The 16,521-nt window shown below is 46.9% G+C and overlaps 2 protein-coding genes across 3 annotated transcripts in view; one reads left to right on the forward strand and one right to left on the reverse strand.

Moving 5' to 3' along the window:
• Positions 1-2: 2 nt before the first annotated feature.
• Positions 3-6,586, reverse strand: MRPL40 (mitochondrial ribosomal protein L40). The gene is made up of 4 exons (XM_089489813.1): positions 6,483-6,586; positions 5,308-5,391; positions 3,648-3,803; positions 3-2,489 (listed from the first exon to the last, which is right to left on the reverse strand). The coding sequence occupies exons 1-4, from the start codon at positions 6,524-6,526 to the stop codon at positions 2,180-2,182; spliced, it is 594 nt and encodes a 197-aa protein (XP_089345939.1). The 5' UTR covers positions 6,527-6,586; the 3' UTR covers positions 3-2,179.
• Positions 6,587-11,368: 4,782 nt separating this feature from the next.
• Positions 11,369-16,521, forward strand: part of HIRA (histone cell cycle regulator) — a 55,225-nt gene continuing 50,072 nt past the window's right edge. For both annotated transcript variants that reach the window (XM_089489790.1, XM_089489791.1), the window contains exon 1: positions 11,369-11,801. In XM_089489790.1, coding sequence (XP_089345916.1) covers positions 11,765-11,801 — 37 coding nt within the window. In that variant the 5' untranslated portion in view covers positions 11,369-11,764. The remainder of the gene's footprint in view (positions 11,802-16,521) is intronic.

A 16,521-nucleotide genomic window follows, 5' to 3' on the forward strand; every position in this document is an offset into this window, starting at 1 on the left:
ATGTTAATATATTTGGAGGTGGGACTTGTAGGAATATTTCCGTTTACTGCAAGGCTTTGCAGACCCCCACCCTGCCTTGTTCACCTGATCCCAAAATAGTTCTAAAAATTCATTTAGCCATAGCTGAGCCATAACCAGCTGAAACTCTGATAAGAGCTCAGTTTCCATACATATTGCAACATGGTCAGAAGCACCTGTCTGCTGGTGATTTGTGTGGAGACTCCAGATCAACTAAAGTAGTCTTTCCATTTGATTCTGGGTTAATGAAATTGATACTGACAGATCAAAACTTATCCAGAGGAAAATGTGAGCTTGGCATTTTTTGAACTGGCCATTCTGGCTGTCGTTTTCGGGGAGTCATGAGGAAGTAGCAGCCTCCCAGATGTTTTTGAACTCAGTTCCCATCAGTGTTAATTGATTTGGCTAATGGTGATATATGATAGAAGTAGATCACCAGCCACAGGAGGATAGCATCTTCTCAATCTCTGTGTTAGATGCTGCTAAGCATGCATCTTACCATGGGTAAATGTCCCCTTCCACCATTGTTGTACTGCAACTCCAGTCACTCTTTCCCACTGGCTGGGAATGATAGTTCTCCCTGTGTTATTGGACTGCTCATTCCCTAGTGTTTATTGAAGGGCTACCAGGAGGAAATAAGGATGCTGTCTTGCAGCTCATAGAAAAATGTGATAAACCTTGGGCTTCTTAGATGTTTATGAACTACTACCTCACCATGAGCCAGGCCAGCTACAGCTGATGCAGGACATTTTTTAAAGAAATGGTTACTGTGTGTCCATTCTCCCATTCAGAAGGTTTGTGAGTGGATGTTTCTCCCCTAGGTACAATCCTGACATTCACATTGTACTGAGAGTGGTTTATGTAAAAAAAAAAGTCAGTAGAGAGCTCCAAATACATTTACAACCATCAGTATCCCAGCAATTTAGATGTTCTTGCCCTCTGCCAGAAAATACCAGAAAAGAAGAAAAATGTCTAAACCTCTTATCAGAGTTTAGTAAGATAGGTTAAAAACACAACTGATCTGGGATGACAAAGGATATGTATTTGGATACCATTTTATTTTGGGCTTACAGTAATTTGAAGGCATTAAAACAGCATTGATGATAATGTGGTTCACTGATCAAATCGTATGTGTTCATTTGTTTATTGGACTGGGGGTCCATTTGGACACACAACTATTACTTTAGAAATGTTTCAAAGTGATGGGCGCTCAGTTTAATATCTGGAGGGCCACACATTGCCAACCCATTATGTGACAAAGAGGCTGTGTGAGAGAGAACCTGTAGAGGTGGAGCTGCGTGTCCCTGTATTGGCCAACAACTGGAAAAATGCCCTTCCGCTAGAGCAGGGGACACTGTGGCCCTCCAGATATTGTTTTACTTAACTCTAGCATTTCTCATCATTGGCTAAGGAAGCACAATTTCCCCACATTAGAAAACTAACAGGATGAAGATGGCTCTCAAAAGTGACCCTTCAAATTGTCTAGCTCCTCCAAATGCAGGATGGAGATACATCACAGCTGCTCAGAGGCCTAATGGATCTGCGCTTTCAAATGGCAAATCGGTTGTTCAGAAGCAGCGGCCACAGCCTTTCAAGAGGAGAAAGGAGTGAGTAGGTTTCTCTGTGGTAAAAACAGTGAAGCTATGATTCCATTTTGAAGACTCCATCTGTCCCCCAAAGCATTGAAAGTAAAGCAGCCAGCTCCTTCAAAATGAGCACTCACATTCTTAGGAAACATTCTTTTCAGGTTTTATAAAAAAAAAAAATGCTTCGCATATGCAGTCTCTTAGAAAATCTGTATTAGAGATGGGGGGGGGGGGGCAAAGAAAGCACTGAATGTAGTTTCCCAAAACATGTTCAAGGGTAGTGAAACAACTAGGAATGGTTATTAGGATAACTCAAGCGACCTGAATGAAATTACAAAACCCAAACAAAATGGTAGTATCCCAAACTGACATCTATGAACCAGAAAGGAAATTCTTTGTCCAGAAAGAATAGGATTACAGTGTGTAGAATATACCCTACTCTAAGATGACCCCCCCCCCATCAGTTCTTGTTTGCTTCAGGCATGGTTTGTCAAACAACCTCATACAGGCCATGCAACTGTGGGTGACCAGTCTGCGTTCAGCATCTTCCAGCAGTCCCTTGGCAATCTTCCATGTCACTGTGTATAAACTTTTGTGATGTCATTGCACTTCCCTTCAGGAGCCTCGTAGTTAGGCAGTGGTGGCGAGTGGGTAGGCTCCTGCCTCTCAAAAGGGAATAGCCCTTCATCTCGTTGAATAGCTGCCTGATAGAGCTCCTCTGATTCGAGACGCAGTTCTTTTAATGCCTCTTCTTGGGCATCCACCAGGGACTTGATTGTATTCATCTCTGCCTTGTGCTGCTTTTGCTTATACAGAGCCCAACTCTTCAGAAGCAGTGCTCGCCTTTCACTCTCCTCAAATGATAGGGGAGAGGTGGCACGCACCCTAACAAAGAAAAAAGAAGGGGGAAAAAGGACCAAATGGCAGTGTGTACTTAGGGTCAACTTGAAAGAAATGTTATAAACCCGTCTGCATTCCCGAGCTTCTCGCCTTGTTTCAGAACTGAGGTGGGGAACCTGCAGCCCTCCAGATGTTGCTGGACTGGGAGCTGGACTCCAGCAGCAACAGGAGGGCCAAAGGTGCCTCCCTTCTGTTTTAGGAGATGAAACCACGAGAGATACCATTACTTACCCAGCCCAAGTAACCTAGAAAGTCTTTGGAAAAGAGGAAATGAAGTATTAGAAGTGAGTTACATTTTGACAGGTCCCAGAGTTCTGGGTATTAGACTTTCTTGTCAGTCGCCACCAGGCTGAATTTCTGAACATTTGTCTCATAGACAATAAATTGGTGGGGAAAGGTTAGAATAGCTCAGGTCACAAAACGTGCTTTTTATGCAGAAGGGCCCGGATTCAATCCCTGGCATCTCCAGGTGGGGCATGGAGATGGCTGTCTAAAACCCTGGAAAGACCCTGCTAGACAGACTATACTAAACTAAACAACACAATAATTTGACAAGGACTAACAGTTTAACAAGGCAGTATTTCTGAAACACATTGGGACACAAGATGCTTACTTCCCTTGTGCTATAGCCAGCTTCCCTCAGCCGGCTATAGCACAGGTAAAAGAAGAGCGCTCCTTCCTGGCCCCCGGAAAAGACGTCGTGAGGCGCTAGTCACGCACTCGCGGCGCCGCTTCCAGGGTGCAACGTGCAGATGCACAGCGTCCGCTACATCAATATGGCGGTGGCCGTGTGGAACGGCCGCCGCCATTTGTCACGGACTCTGTCCGTGATAGGGTAAGGGGCGTCTGGAAGAGACGCCCCTTTTTCAAAATGGGACGTCCTAAGGATGTCCCTTATGGCGGTGTGTAACCCGCCTTTGTGTTCAGTTAACACCCTGCATTCCTAAGAGAGTCAGCAACACTCCCTTGCAGAGCTGGCCATTCATAGATCGCAAATTGAGGGTCGTAGATTAAAAAAAACTAAATGACAAATCTATTATGTCTTCGCATTAAACAGATATAGACTCTACAAGCACTGCTGAACATACTTTGTAAAAACAAAATATTTCAGCTCCCTAGTTACTATGCATTCTTGATTATTACCTTGTTTGATCCATGAATCTGAATGGTGTTATAAAGTCTTCAATAGGAATCATTTCTTGTGGGGCCTTTTCCAATTTTTTTATCTTCTTCCTCATCCGGTCCCTTATAGCTAGTTCTCTCTTTGGATCCACCTTCTTCTTTTTCTTTGGTTCTGCTCTAATGGAGACAACACAATTCGAAAAGCACACTTCAAGCAACTGCATGCACACAAAATAACAATTTCACACTCCCAGATACCTGGAATCTGAAAATCTTTATGTCCAGTATTATCATTCAGGGGAAGTAAGGATGATTAGTGCTTCAGAGGAGTTGCTTCCTCAAAACAGACAGACTAGACCTACAATATTTTACTCCATTCCTTTGGATCAACTCTGAGCCACACCACACTCTTCTGCATAGCACACTCCTCCGTGTTTGCCTGGAAATGTGTCCAATGAAGTTTACTTTCAGGCCAACAGGGGGGAAAAGGCCTTCCCAGTGGCTGCTCCCAGGAATGAAAATTTCCTTCCAAGGGAGACTAGGCTGGTTTGACCCCTACTCTCCTCCTGCTCTGTCAGCAGGCAAAAACCTTCCCATTCAAGCAGACTTTCGGCAACAGAATGCTAAGAATGGGGCATTTAAAGGGAGAGTGCTACACTTATTAATTATTATTGTTGTTATTGATGAACTTTTCAAAGCTGTTCTTAAATCAACTGTGTACTAAAATCTGTTTGTGTTTTAATGTAAATTATTGTCTTTTTATTTTGCAGTAGCTTTTTAATCATGTTGTGAGCTCTCTTGGGTCCCAGGGCTGGGGAAAAGGCAGAATAATATTAATCGAATAATAAATAAACACACGTAAGTATGGGTTTGTAAAGGTCTGTAACCTTATGATGCACCCATCTATTCAGAAGTAAAAGTCAGAGGAAAGTGAGCATAGGTCTGTTACAGACTGCCAAAATAAAGCTGCTTCGGGTCTCTTTGGAGGTATGCTGTTTAAATGATGCATGGGTCCTAAGAATCTGGAAGCTGCACCAAAGCTGCACTCCAGTGCTTAGAAATGGAGTGTGGCTTTGGTGCGACCTCCAGACTCTTAGGACCCATACTTCCAAAGAGACCCGAAGCAGCTTTATTTTGGCAGTCTGTAACAGGCCACTGTTTGGTTTGCAGTCTTAGTAACAACAATCTTTGCAGGTGTGGGCTTTAAACAAAACTACATAGGGAAAAACCCTTATGCAGCCAAGGCCTACTGGTTTAGTCTGCCCAGGCCACTTTTTTTTTTATATCAGAGAACCAATGTAAAAATAAGCAAAGCAAAGATCTGAAAACAACTTGTACGCTCAGAGGCAATACAAAGGCCATTGCAAGTATATATCAAAATCCAATGTCATTTACAGGACCAGGGAAACTTGAGTTCAACACCCTGCACAGCAATGATGCTCATTTGCTAACCCTGGGCTCCTCATTCATTCTCAGCTGAACCTACCTTCTGGGCTTCCTATAGGTTAAAACAGGAAGGCAAGGAAGAGAACTTTATAGTCCCTATGTTCCTTGGAGGAAAAACACGGTCAAAATGTGACAAAAATAAGAAAATGCTAATCCCTCCCCGTCCCTGAGCGTAATTTAAGCATATGAAAAGGAACATTCTGAAGCTGCTCTAAAAATGATAACTATCCTTTACCTCATGGGTAGAGCCGCCCTCAGTCCAAGGAGTGAAGACTGCCAGTGATTTGCTCGACGCTGAACATTCCAGATTAACTGAGACCTAAAGAAGAATTAATTTTTAAAAATGTAAGAGGTGTAACAGAAGAAAGATGGTGACCAAAAAGGCCAAAGGCATGCTAGGTCCTTGCCAGTCCTATAGATGCAGCGGAGGCAACTGTTACCTCCTGGGAAGGTTCTCTGCCACGCTAAATTTCTCCAAATAAACGCTCCAAGCCTTGCATATCTAAGACTGACCAAAGCGTGGCCTTCCAGATGTTGGATTGCAACTGCGAGTAGTCCAGGGCCTCTGGACGGCCGCACATTCCCATCCCTAAGCTAAGGGCTACTAAAACCAGCCCTTTCCCTTACACACGTGCTGCTGAAAGAATTCAAAGCTATAGCTGTGTTAGTCTGTAGAATCAGGGTGTAGAGATCTTGTAGCACCTTTGAGACTAACTGAAATAAAGAAGTTGGCAGCATGACCCTTTGTAGGCTTTAGTCTGCTTCCTCATATAGCGGCGTGGACATGAGGAATAGACATATATATACACACACACACACACACACACCATTGGTATGTGAGAAGGTCAAGGATTTTGAATTTGAATTGACATTTTCACGTGCCAATGGCATATAGATGTCTGTCCCTGGTTTCCACTCCACTAAATGTATCTGAGGAAGCAGACTGACGTCTGTGAAAGCTCATGCTGCCAATTGTGTTCCAGTCGGCCTCAAAAGTGCTACTAGATCTCTCTACACACAAATACTTTGACTTTTGTGGCTTTGATTATGCCAGGATTTTTATTATGATGTTCTCTCAAAGAACCTCCAGCGCAACTCTGTGGTCAACATGAACAAAAAGTCGCCCTGGAGGGCCTAGAGATTGGTAGAGAGAAGACTCTCCTAGGCCTTTGTAGCTCCTCCAGTGCAATTCTATCATCGATGTCTGGCAGATCTTGGCCACTGATTTGCATTGGAGGAGCTAAGAGATTCCTAGAGAGGTGTTCTCTCGGGTAACAACATAGTGCTTTTGTTATTTGGGGTTCTTCCACATTCACGGCTATGGCTGCATCCGCACTGCAGAAATTACACATCTCTGTTCCTGCCTCTTACAGCTATATATGTGAAAAAGGATTGGGTTTCAGGGCCTACCGAAACGAAGGGACTCCGAAGCGGAAGGCAGCCTGGGCAGCCATGCTTCGGCCCAAAGGTCTCCTCGGGAGCCCCGCCGCCTCCGCCAAGCTTCCCCGCCTCGAAGGAGGGGACTTCCGGTGGGGCAGCACCAAGGTCCGTCCCCAATTGTTGCCCTCCCGCCCTGGAGCCCCGTCACAAAGGTTCCGGGTGCCAAAGAGGCCTACTAGGCGCCTCAGGGCCGCCTTCTCATGGCTACTGAGAGGACTTCTTGGCTGGAGAAATAACCCGGTTTGGCCACGCTTTAACTGTTGTCTGGCTCAAGGCTATGGAATTCTGGGAGTTGGAGTATGTTGTGGGGCCCAGTGTGGATGCAGCCTTGAGCTTAGCAGAACCTGGGGAATTATAGTTTGGTGTGCCCCCCCCCCAGAGCTCTCTTTGACAGAGAAGGCTAAAGAACACACAAAACTACAGGCCAAAACACCCTGCAGAAATAAACCAGTTTGAGACCACTTGGATTGCCTTGGCTTGGTATTAGCTGATCCGGGGAATTGTAGTTTATTGTGGCCCCAGAGCTCTTTTACAGAGTAAATGTCTCACAAAACTACTGATCCCAGAATTCCCTAGCATCGAGCCAGGGTTAAAACGGTCTCAAAATAGATTATTCATAGAGTGTGTTTTGGACCAGAGGCTGTGTCCCCACGGCAGAAAGAATCTACTTTGATGCCACTTTTACTGCCCTGGCTTAGTGCTAAGGAATCCTGGGAATTGCAGTTTGTTGTGACCCCTGAGCTCTCTGACAGATAAGGCTCAATGTCTCACAAAACTACTGATCCCAGAATTCCCTAGCATCGAGCCAGGGCAGTTCAAGATTTTTTTGCAGTACGTTTTGGATCTATAATGAAGAACTAGACAAGATCCTGAAGTGTAAAGATACAGAAGTGAATACTAAACTTAGGATGCTCCATGCCATAATCGTCCCCGTTTTTACGCATGGTTGTGAAATGTGTGCATGCTTGTGGACAGTGAAGAAAAGCGATAGAGAATTGATATATTTGAAATGTGTTGCTGGAGAAGAGTTCTGTGGATGCTGTGGACTGTTAAAAAACCAAATAAGTGGCTCTTACAGCAAACAGAGCTTCAACTCTTCCTAGAAGCCAAGATGACTAAACTGAGGCTGTCATACTTTGACCATATCATGAAAAGATACAACTCAGTAGAAAATAATAATAATAATAATAAAATCTTTATTTATATTTCCCGCCTCTCCTCATGGATCGAGGCGGAAGTACAACACATAAAATCAGCATTACAACAAGCACAAATTATCTAAAATTACATCAATTAATGAACAAGACAAATTCATAAAATTAATACAGTCTATACCTATATAAAATTAGTGGAAGAGAGGGTATTACTGAGGTTCCATGATGGTGGATCAAATGGATAAGCCTGCTGGAAGAAATCTGTCTTAAGTGCTTTCTTAAAAGCATCTAGGGTGTCGATGCGACAGATCTCCTCTGGCAGGATGTTCCAAAGTCTGGGGGCAGCAGCAGTAAATGTCCTGTCATAGGTCTATTTCAGTCTGATTTTTGGGTACTCTAGTAATATCTTTCCAGATGTTCTGAGTGTGCGGGGCGGATTGTGTAGGGAGAGGCATTCCTTCAAGTAACTTGGGCCTGAGCCATGTAGGGCTTTAAAGGTAATAACCAACACTTTGTATTGGGCCTGGAAGCTGATCGGTAGCCAGTGTAAAGATTTTAATATCGGTGTGATTTGTTCTGATCTAGATGTTTTAGTGATCAATCTGGCCGCAGCATTTTGAATCAGTTGACGCTTCCGGGTTTGGTACAAAGGTAGCCCCATGTAGAGCGCATTACAAAAATCTAAATGAGAAGTTACTAGCGCTTGTATCACTGTTTCAAGGTTCTCCTGGGCCAGGTAGGGACACAGCTGGCGTATCAATCGAAGGTGGTGCCAAGCACTCCTGGATATCGCCTCCACCTGAGATGACAACTGTAAAGATGAATCCAGAAGCACGTCTAAACTGCAAACCTCATCCTTCAGGGGAAGTGTGACCCCATCCAGGACTGGATGACAGATCGCCTTCCCTGGGCCAGGGGTACCTATCACTAGTGCCTCCGTTTTCTCTGGATTCAACTTGAGTTTGTTTTCCCTCATCCAGCCCATTACCAACCCAAGGCAGGCATTCAGAGGCGAAATGCCATCCTTGGTCACTGCTTCAGTCGGAGACATGGAGAGACAGATTTGGGTGTCATCAGTGTAATGATAACACTGAGCCCCATGTCTCTGGATGACCTCGCCCAGCAGCTTTGTGTAAATGTTGAAAAGCATGGGAGACAGGATGGCACCTTGAGGGATGCTGGATGTCAGCTCTCCTACGAGAGCAACTGTCCCCCAGCATCACCATCTGGAACCTGCCGGAGAGGGAGGAACGGAACCACTGGAGTACAGTGCCTCTGATACCTAACTCCCTCAGGCGCCCCAGAAGGATGCCATGGTCTATGGTATCGAATGCTGCTGAGATGTCCAAGAGCACCAGCAGGGTCACACTTCCCCTGTCGCCGCCCAGAAAAGACAACGATGCAAAGTAGAAGGCAGTAGGAAAAGAGAAAGACCACATTGCAGATGGACAGAGTCAACCAAGGAAGCCATGGCCCTGAATCTACAAGATCTGAGCAAGGTTGGTGAAAATAAGATGACTTGGAGGTCTTTTGTTTATGGGGTCACCATAACTTAGAAGGCATGATGGCAGTTAACCACCATAAAAGCTACACACCTGCCCTGTCCTAGACTTTAAAATAATAATTTTTTTAGGGTTTTTCGGGCTATGTGGCCATGTTCTAGAAGAGTTTATTCCTGATGTTTTGCCAGCGTCTGTGGCTGGCATCTCCAGAGAATGCATTCTCTTTCTGGGTTCTCTGAAGATGCCAGCTATAGATGCCGGCAAAACATTGGGAAGAAACTCTGCTAGAACATGGCCACATAGCCCGAAAAACCCTAAAAAAAACTATGAATGCCGGCCATGAAAGCCTTCAGCTTCGCAGTGATTATTATTGCCATCCCCAACTGTTTATAATCCCACTTTCCCTCCCCTCACTTTATGTGGCTTTCAAACTAAAACAGCTAAAACATGCAAAAGGTTAACAGAATTAAACTGGCAGCAACATTTAAAAAAAAACAACCCACCAATTCAAAGATGTATCCATGATAGTCTGGAAAGTCTGCAAAGGGATCTTGTAGCGGCTTTGAGACTCCCTGAAAGAAAGAAGTTTTAATAATTTACAGTACTTTTACAAATTATAATGATGCCTCTTCCAATAACAAGTAACTAGGAATCTTCAAAGCTTCCCAAGGGGAAGGAAAGTGTGTGTATATCCGGGTGGGGAAATACTTGGTCCAAAACACAGGGATAGTCCAGTTTGAGACCATTTTAACTGCCCTGGCTGAGGGCTAGGGAATCCTGGGAACTGTAGTTTATTGTGGCACCAAAGTTCTCAGACAGAGAAGGCTCAATGTCTCACCAAACTACAGTTCCCAGAATTCGCTAGCATTGAGCCAGGGCAGTTCAAGCCATCTCAGACTGGATTCTTTTGGCAGTGTGTTTTGGAGCTTTGTTTCACGCACCGTCTTTTAAAATCCTATATTGTGGATAAAATGATCTTCAAGCCATGTGTCTCAGGAGTATATGAAACATAAGTCTCATGTTTGGACTTGGGTCTCGTCTCCAAGATATACTCCTGATGTAGGTGCAGATATTCCAAAATTGAGTGGGTGAAGGAAGTGAAAATCCAAAAGCATTTTGGATAAGGGAGACTCAACCTGTTATTGTGTGATGGATTACAACAGGGAAAGGCAGGAGAAGGACTGTATGTGATTCTTTGCTGCGGCCCTCTTAGCACTTGGGGCCCTCTGCTCCTTGGACTCTATAGATTTAGAGGTCCTAAGTACTTAAAAGGGGGACCCTCTGGCCTGGTGGTTTGAGCGCTGGACTATGACTCAGGAGATCAGGGTTCGAAGTTGGCCATGGAAGCCCACTTGGTTTCCCTTGGGTGAGCCATCCTCTCTCACGAAGCAAACCCCAGGGGAGGGTTGCCTTAGAGGTAAGTGCCTTGAATGCACCTGAGGAAGTAGGCTGAAGTCTCAGAAAGCTCTTGCTGCCAACTTCTTTCTTCCAGTGAGCCTCCAAGGGGCTACAAGACTTCTCTCCAGCCTGGTTCCACAGACTCACAGGGCTACAGCTTTGAATTCTCCTCCTAGTTTGACAGTTTGTTACCAGGCGAGGGCTCTAGGCCTCTCTCTGGAAGTACAGTTCCCAAAAGGAAGGAGACTGGAGCCTGGGGAAGCTCCTGCTGCCAGCTTCTTTCATTCAAAGCCATGGCCGTGTCAGTCTGTGGCAGCAGTCTGTAGTAGTAGTAGTAGTAGTAGTAGTGGAGGGGGCTCTGGGGGCTCCTTTGAGAGTGGCGGGAAGGAAGAGGACCACAGCTCTGGCCCTGTTAGTCTGGAGTAGAGAGGGCCTCAGTTGAATGGGGACTCAATGTCCCTGAGGAAGGAGGGAAGGAAGGAAGGAAGGAAGGAAGGAAGGAAGGAAGGAAGGAAGGAAGGAAGGAAGGGGGCTTGGGCCTAGGGAAGAAGCCCCTGTTGCCAAGCCCTTTCTTCCAGTGGGCCTCTCCACAGCCCCCCAGGGCCATGGCTTTGGCTTCTAATCCCCCTAGATTTGGGGCCCTGAGGAAGTGGGGCTGAAGCCTGGAGGGGCCCTTGCTCGCTCGCTCTCTCTCTCTCTTTCGGGCCGCCGCTTGTTTCCCGCCGGGCCGCTTGGGCGGTTGCCCTGGCTGCCTGGACTTCCGGCGGCGGGGCTGAGGCTGAGGGATGCGGCCGCCAGGAGGAGGAGGCGGAGGAGGAGGCGGGCAGAAGCGGGGCGAGCGCGGGCCAGCAGCAGGGAGGCAGCCATGGCGGCGTCGGCGTCGTCGGCGTGAGGGGAGCGCGGGGCTTGGAGCGCCGGCTGGGCCTGGCGTTGGCTCCTAGGGGCAGCAACCGCCCTGCCCTGCTTGCCTCCGCCTCCTCCGCCTCCTCCTCCTCCTCCTCCGCCTCCTCCTCTTCTTCCCTCGCGGAGCAGAGCCTGCCCCGACCCGCCGCCGTCCTCAAGACGGAGGAGGCTCAGGCCCCGAGAGGAGGAGGAGGAGGAGGCGGAGAGGAGGAGGAGGAGGAGGACGGCGGCGGGGAGGAGGAGGAGGAAGAGGAGGAGGAGGAAGAAGAAGAGGAGGAGGAGGCCCCGGGGCGCCATGAAGCTCCTCAAGCCCAGCTGGGTCAACCACAACGGTGAGCGGCTGCAGGGCGCTAGGCTCCCCGGCCTCCTCCTCGCGGGGGATCGGGGGAGGGGGGCTCCCGCCTCTGAGTCTGGCTGGAGGTGGAGGGCTTGGTGCCGGTGCGGATGGAGCTGGCTGTTTGGGGCTACACGGTTGTCTCCAGTGGTGTGTTCACTAGGAAGCAAGACCTGAGCAACCATGAAAGAGGGGTGCCTGGGTGTCTGTGTGTGTGTGTGTGTGCAGTGATGCCTTGTCCATCAGGATCCGAAAGCCAAGGGATGCCCAGGCTGGACATCTCCTCGACAAGCTACAAAGTCAGGATGGCAAGGCAAGGACACAACACAAAGTGGCAAGAGCAAATGGCCAGGTTGTTGTGGCTTCTTTGGACTGGGTCGGACTCTCCTTTGGAAAAGGCAAAGGCCCTCCCAAGAGGCGTTGGCAGGCCTTTGTGGGCCCCTGCCCCACCCCTCCAGGAGCCCAGAGGGTGTGTGTGTGTGTGGTTGTGGTCCTCCTTGTTTCTCCAGGTCCCCTCAGGCTCAGAGGGACCTTGCCCTTGGAGAAGCCTTGGGGAGGCTAGCCTCTTTTTCCTTCCCCTCTTGATGCAGAGAAGAGGCTGCTCCAGGACCTGTCTCTCCGGCTCCTTTCTTTTCTTCTTTCCCTTTTTCATCTAGGCAAGCCCTGGAGCCACCTCTGCAGCCTCCAGACCACTTGCCCAGGCTCCCCTTTGTCCCTCCAGCAGCTAAGGGAGCCAAAGGGGCCTCTGGGGGTATGCAGAGTTCCCCCCAGCCTTGCCAAATCCATCCTCCCCCCCCCCCCCCAAATCCTTGTGGAAAACCATCATCCCAGCTGCCATGTGCTTGGTGTGTGTGTCTGTGACCAAAGTGTAATGTCTTCTAGGTATGAAGCTGCCTTACGCTGAGTCAGGTCACCCAGGTTTAGCTCTGGACTGCTCTGGCTGTAGGGAGAGTGGCTTTTGGATTCCCCAGAGGAGGCAGGCAAGCTCCAGCTTCAAGGAACTACTCATCCCATCATGCCTTGCCTTTGAGGACACATGGGCACTGGGATTCCACCACTTCTTGGAGGGCCGTGGCTTCCACACACTTATGAGAGCGAGCTCCCTTACACCAAAGTAGGTCATTGCGCTTTTTGTCTGGGAAAGCCTGGGACTCAAAAAGGTGAAGGCCACCATGCACATGCGCTCAGTGGTCCATTGGTCGCTGAGGAGCAGTGGTATAACTCCAGATAGTTCTTGGAGAAGTGAATGCGCCGACTTGGAAATGGGACGCCTCGCAGGGAGCTGCGCAAAAGACTGCTGTCATGGGTGAGGAGGCTATTTAAAGGTGTCCAGGGCCCTCTGCAGTGCCATGGCTTTCCACCAAGTCGGACCTTTATTCCATCTAGACTTGTTTGTTTGTTCTCACCAGCAGCAGATCTCCTTTGTTTCAATACTTCAGGCTCCTGAGTGTGTGGAAACATTGGGTCTCTTAAGCATATGCAGAGTGCCCTGTTAACTCATAACCGTTGAAGACCACTTCTTCAGTCTAAATGAGAATACAGGTTCTACAAAATTGTCTCATGGAACCAAAGGGTTGGCCAGGTGGAATAAACACACTTGAGAGTCACACCACATTTCAGGGTGGCCTTAGATTAAATTAGGAATTGGGTTCCTTGTGCATAGGACACAGGTGGAAATGAAGAGAGCGAGCTTGACATTTTAAAAGCCCAGCATTATAAAAGCGCAGCACCCAGAACATGTAGCAGTTTACTGTAGCTGTAACATATAACTTGCTTCTTGCAACAGCTTCACTGGCTACCTACCTGTTTCCAAGCAGGATTCAATGTGCTGGTTGTGACCTTTAAAGTTCTACACAGCTTGGGCCCAGACTCTCTGAAGGACGGCATCTCTTTATATGAGATTTAAGACCTTTGGTGAAAGGCTTTCTTGCAGTCCTACCACCATCACAGGCAGATTTTGCAAATGCAGGGTCTTCTCGGTTGCTGCTCCCAGGCTTTGGAACTCCCTTCTACAAGGGTTTGACTGGTACCCTCTCTACTTTCTTTCTGTTGGTAGGCAAAGACTTTTTTATTTCAGTAAGCCTTTGACTCTTAACTCATGTGGTGCAAGGGTCTTGTAGTGAGGTATGTTATTTTTGCACTGTGTTTTAAAGGTATTTACTGTATATACAGTGCACCCACGTCATATGCGGGCGTGCCATACACAGCTTTCAGCGTATGCTGAAGCCACATGCTGGAAGTGGCAATGGCATGCACACTGCATGCACAAGCCCATTTGTTTTATCCTCAACTTATCCATGGGTCATATCAACATGCATAATTTTGGCCCCCAAACCTGCCCCCGATTTATACCTGATGGTCTGCAGAGACACGGTGGTGCTACTTCTTTCGGTGGAAGCAATTGCAGCCGGTCCGGGGGTCAGTCTTCAGTTCCTGGGACCCTCCATGGCTTCATGAGATGCCAAAAAATGCCAGACAAAAGAAATGTGGAAAACTTGGAAACAGTTGGAAGTCCATTTCTCGTTTTGAAACACAGGCATTTTGAATGTTAAATAGTGTGACCGGAGGCTAAAGCCTGTTTTAAAGGTGAACAGATATTCATTCACTTTTTGTGGGGAGGTTTGGCCAGAAAAAGGATAGTGCGCAAGTGCTGCAAAAATTGCCTTGAGGGGCTTCTCACAGGCCCTAAACTACTTGGTGTTTATGGTAGCTTAGGATAACTTTGTGTTGAGGATCTATGCGTCCAAAATTCTGGTGAAGTATGGAGATGATTTCTTTACTAAATGATGGAGAGAGTGATTTTGTCTTCTTCTGAGGACTGAAATGGCTCTTTGAAAATAATCTAGTGCAGAAACTGACCAGTGGTAGACCCAGGTCTACATTTCTTTAACATCCTGACAGAGACATACTTAAAAACTTTATTAGAGAACAGGGGTGGGCAACTTGCAGCCCTCCAGATTATGTCGAATTGCAACTCCCATCAACCCTGGGAGTGATAGCCCCAAACATCTGGGTTCCTAGTTTGGGATCTTAATGTGGGTTTCCTAGAGGCATTGGGAAGATGCTCAGGGGAACAGGCCTTTGGTCGAATCCAGCATGGCTGTTCGTTATGGTTTCATTGTCCACCATAGAGTTAAAGCCTGTATTAAGAGATTTGTTGCTCATGGACTTGGAAAGCAGCAAGCAACGTTGCTGATACTTAAGACAATTTATTAATTGTCCTAAGATTGTAGTGTGGGCAATATTCAGAGTCATGTACTTAAATGCTAGTTCTTCTCTGAATAATTTATTCCTTTGCCCCTTCCAAAGGTGATGGGGATTTTATAGTTTTATGGAAAAATGTAACTCGTCTGAAGAGGACTGGAAAACACGCACGCTTTAGCCATTCATTGTCCCCCCTAGTATTTTAAACATACTAGATATGGACTGTGTTCTTGATGCTTCAAGATTTTCTAGTTCGGTGAGAATAACTGCATTTTGAAATAGGCTAAGATTAATTCTGAAATGTTGAGATATATGTATCTATCTTAATTTTCTTTCCACTGTGAAGCTAAAGCTTGTATGAGTAGGCTTTCCAGCCATTCATCTCAAAGCTATGTCTTCTACATGCGAAAAATCTCATGTCAAGAGTAAGAGGGAGAGACAGAGGCTAACCTCACGCCAGTTACTAATACTCCCATGGAAGCGTCTGGGGATGTTCTCACATTAACAACCATCATCAGTGTGAGCTTCATCTCATTGTATCAGTGGCCTTGGGTTTGCAACTGTGTTAGAGATCAGGAGAGAAAGCAACACAGTTGCCAAAGTTGCAGGCAGATCGAAGCGGGCATTTGATATTTGTGAGCTGAGAGTAGTCCAGTCCTTAGACGCAGTGGATCTCTTACAGAACCATTGTCGGTGAGTGTGGCCCACAAAATGTGCAAGACAGCCCCATGTGTGGCCTTCTAATCAGTGACTCTTTCCTGTAGACCTTCACAGGCTTCCTACTTCCAGATTGAATTTCTGAAAGTTACGTTACACGGGACTGCCCTTAAGAGCAGGCAAAAAGTTTCAGTAGATTCAAACATAGGATCATAGAGTTGGAAGAGACCACTAGGGCCATCCAGTCCAACCCCATTCTGCCATGCAGGAACTCACAATCAAAGCATCCCCATTCACAGATGGCTATCCAGCCTCTGTTTGAAGACCTCCAAGGAAGGAGACTCCATCACACTCTGAGGAAGGAGTGTGTTCCACTGTTGAACAGCCCTTACTGTCAGGAAGTTCTTCCTAATGTTGAGCTGGAATCTCTTTTCCTGGAGCTTGCATCCATTGCTCTGGGTCCTAGTCTCTGGAGCAGCAGAAAACAAGCTTGCTCCCTCCTCAATATGACATCCCTTCAAGTATTTAAATAGAGCTATCTTATCACCTCTTAACCTTCTCTTCTCCAGGCTAAACATCCCCAGCTCCCTAAGTTGTTCCTCATAGGAAATGGTTTCCAGACCCTTCACCATTTTAGTCGCCCTCCTTTGGACACGCTCCAGTTTCTCAACATCCTTTTTAAATTGTGGTGCCCAGAACTGGACACAATATTCCAGGTGGGGCCTGACCAAAGCAGAATACAGTTGCACTATTACTTCTCTTGATTTAGACACTATACTTTTATTGATGCAGCCTAAAATTGCATTTGCCTTGTTAGCTGCCGCATCGCACTGTTGACTCATGTTCAACTTGGTCTA

The sequence above is a fragment of the Sceloporus occidentalis genome, unplaced genomic scaffold (assembly GCF_023333645.1).
Source record: "Sceloporus occidentalis isolate IW3139 unplaced genomic scaffold, rSceOcc1.0.p SCAF_41, whole genome shotgun sequence".
Lineage (NCBI taxonomy): Eukaryota > Metazoa > Chordata > Lepidosauria > Squamata > Phrynosomatidae > Sceloporus > Sceloporus occidentalis.

Bases quoted from the DNA above. Each gene is read 5' to 3' on its own strand.
- MRPL40 (XM_089489813.1), bottom strand. From the start codon at position 6,526: ATGGCTGCCCAGGCTGCCTTCCGCTTCGGAGTCCCTTCGTTTCG. The intron at 3,804-5,307 runs GTAAAGGATAGT...TGTCTCCATTAG, and splicing joins AGGGCGGCTCTACCCATGAG to AGCAGAACCAAAGAAAAAGA. The intron at 2,490-3,647 runs GTAATAATCAAG...TTTCTTTGTTAG, and splicing joins AGATTCATGGATCAAACAAG to GGTGCGTGCCACCTCTCCCC.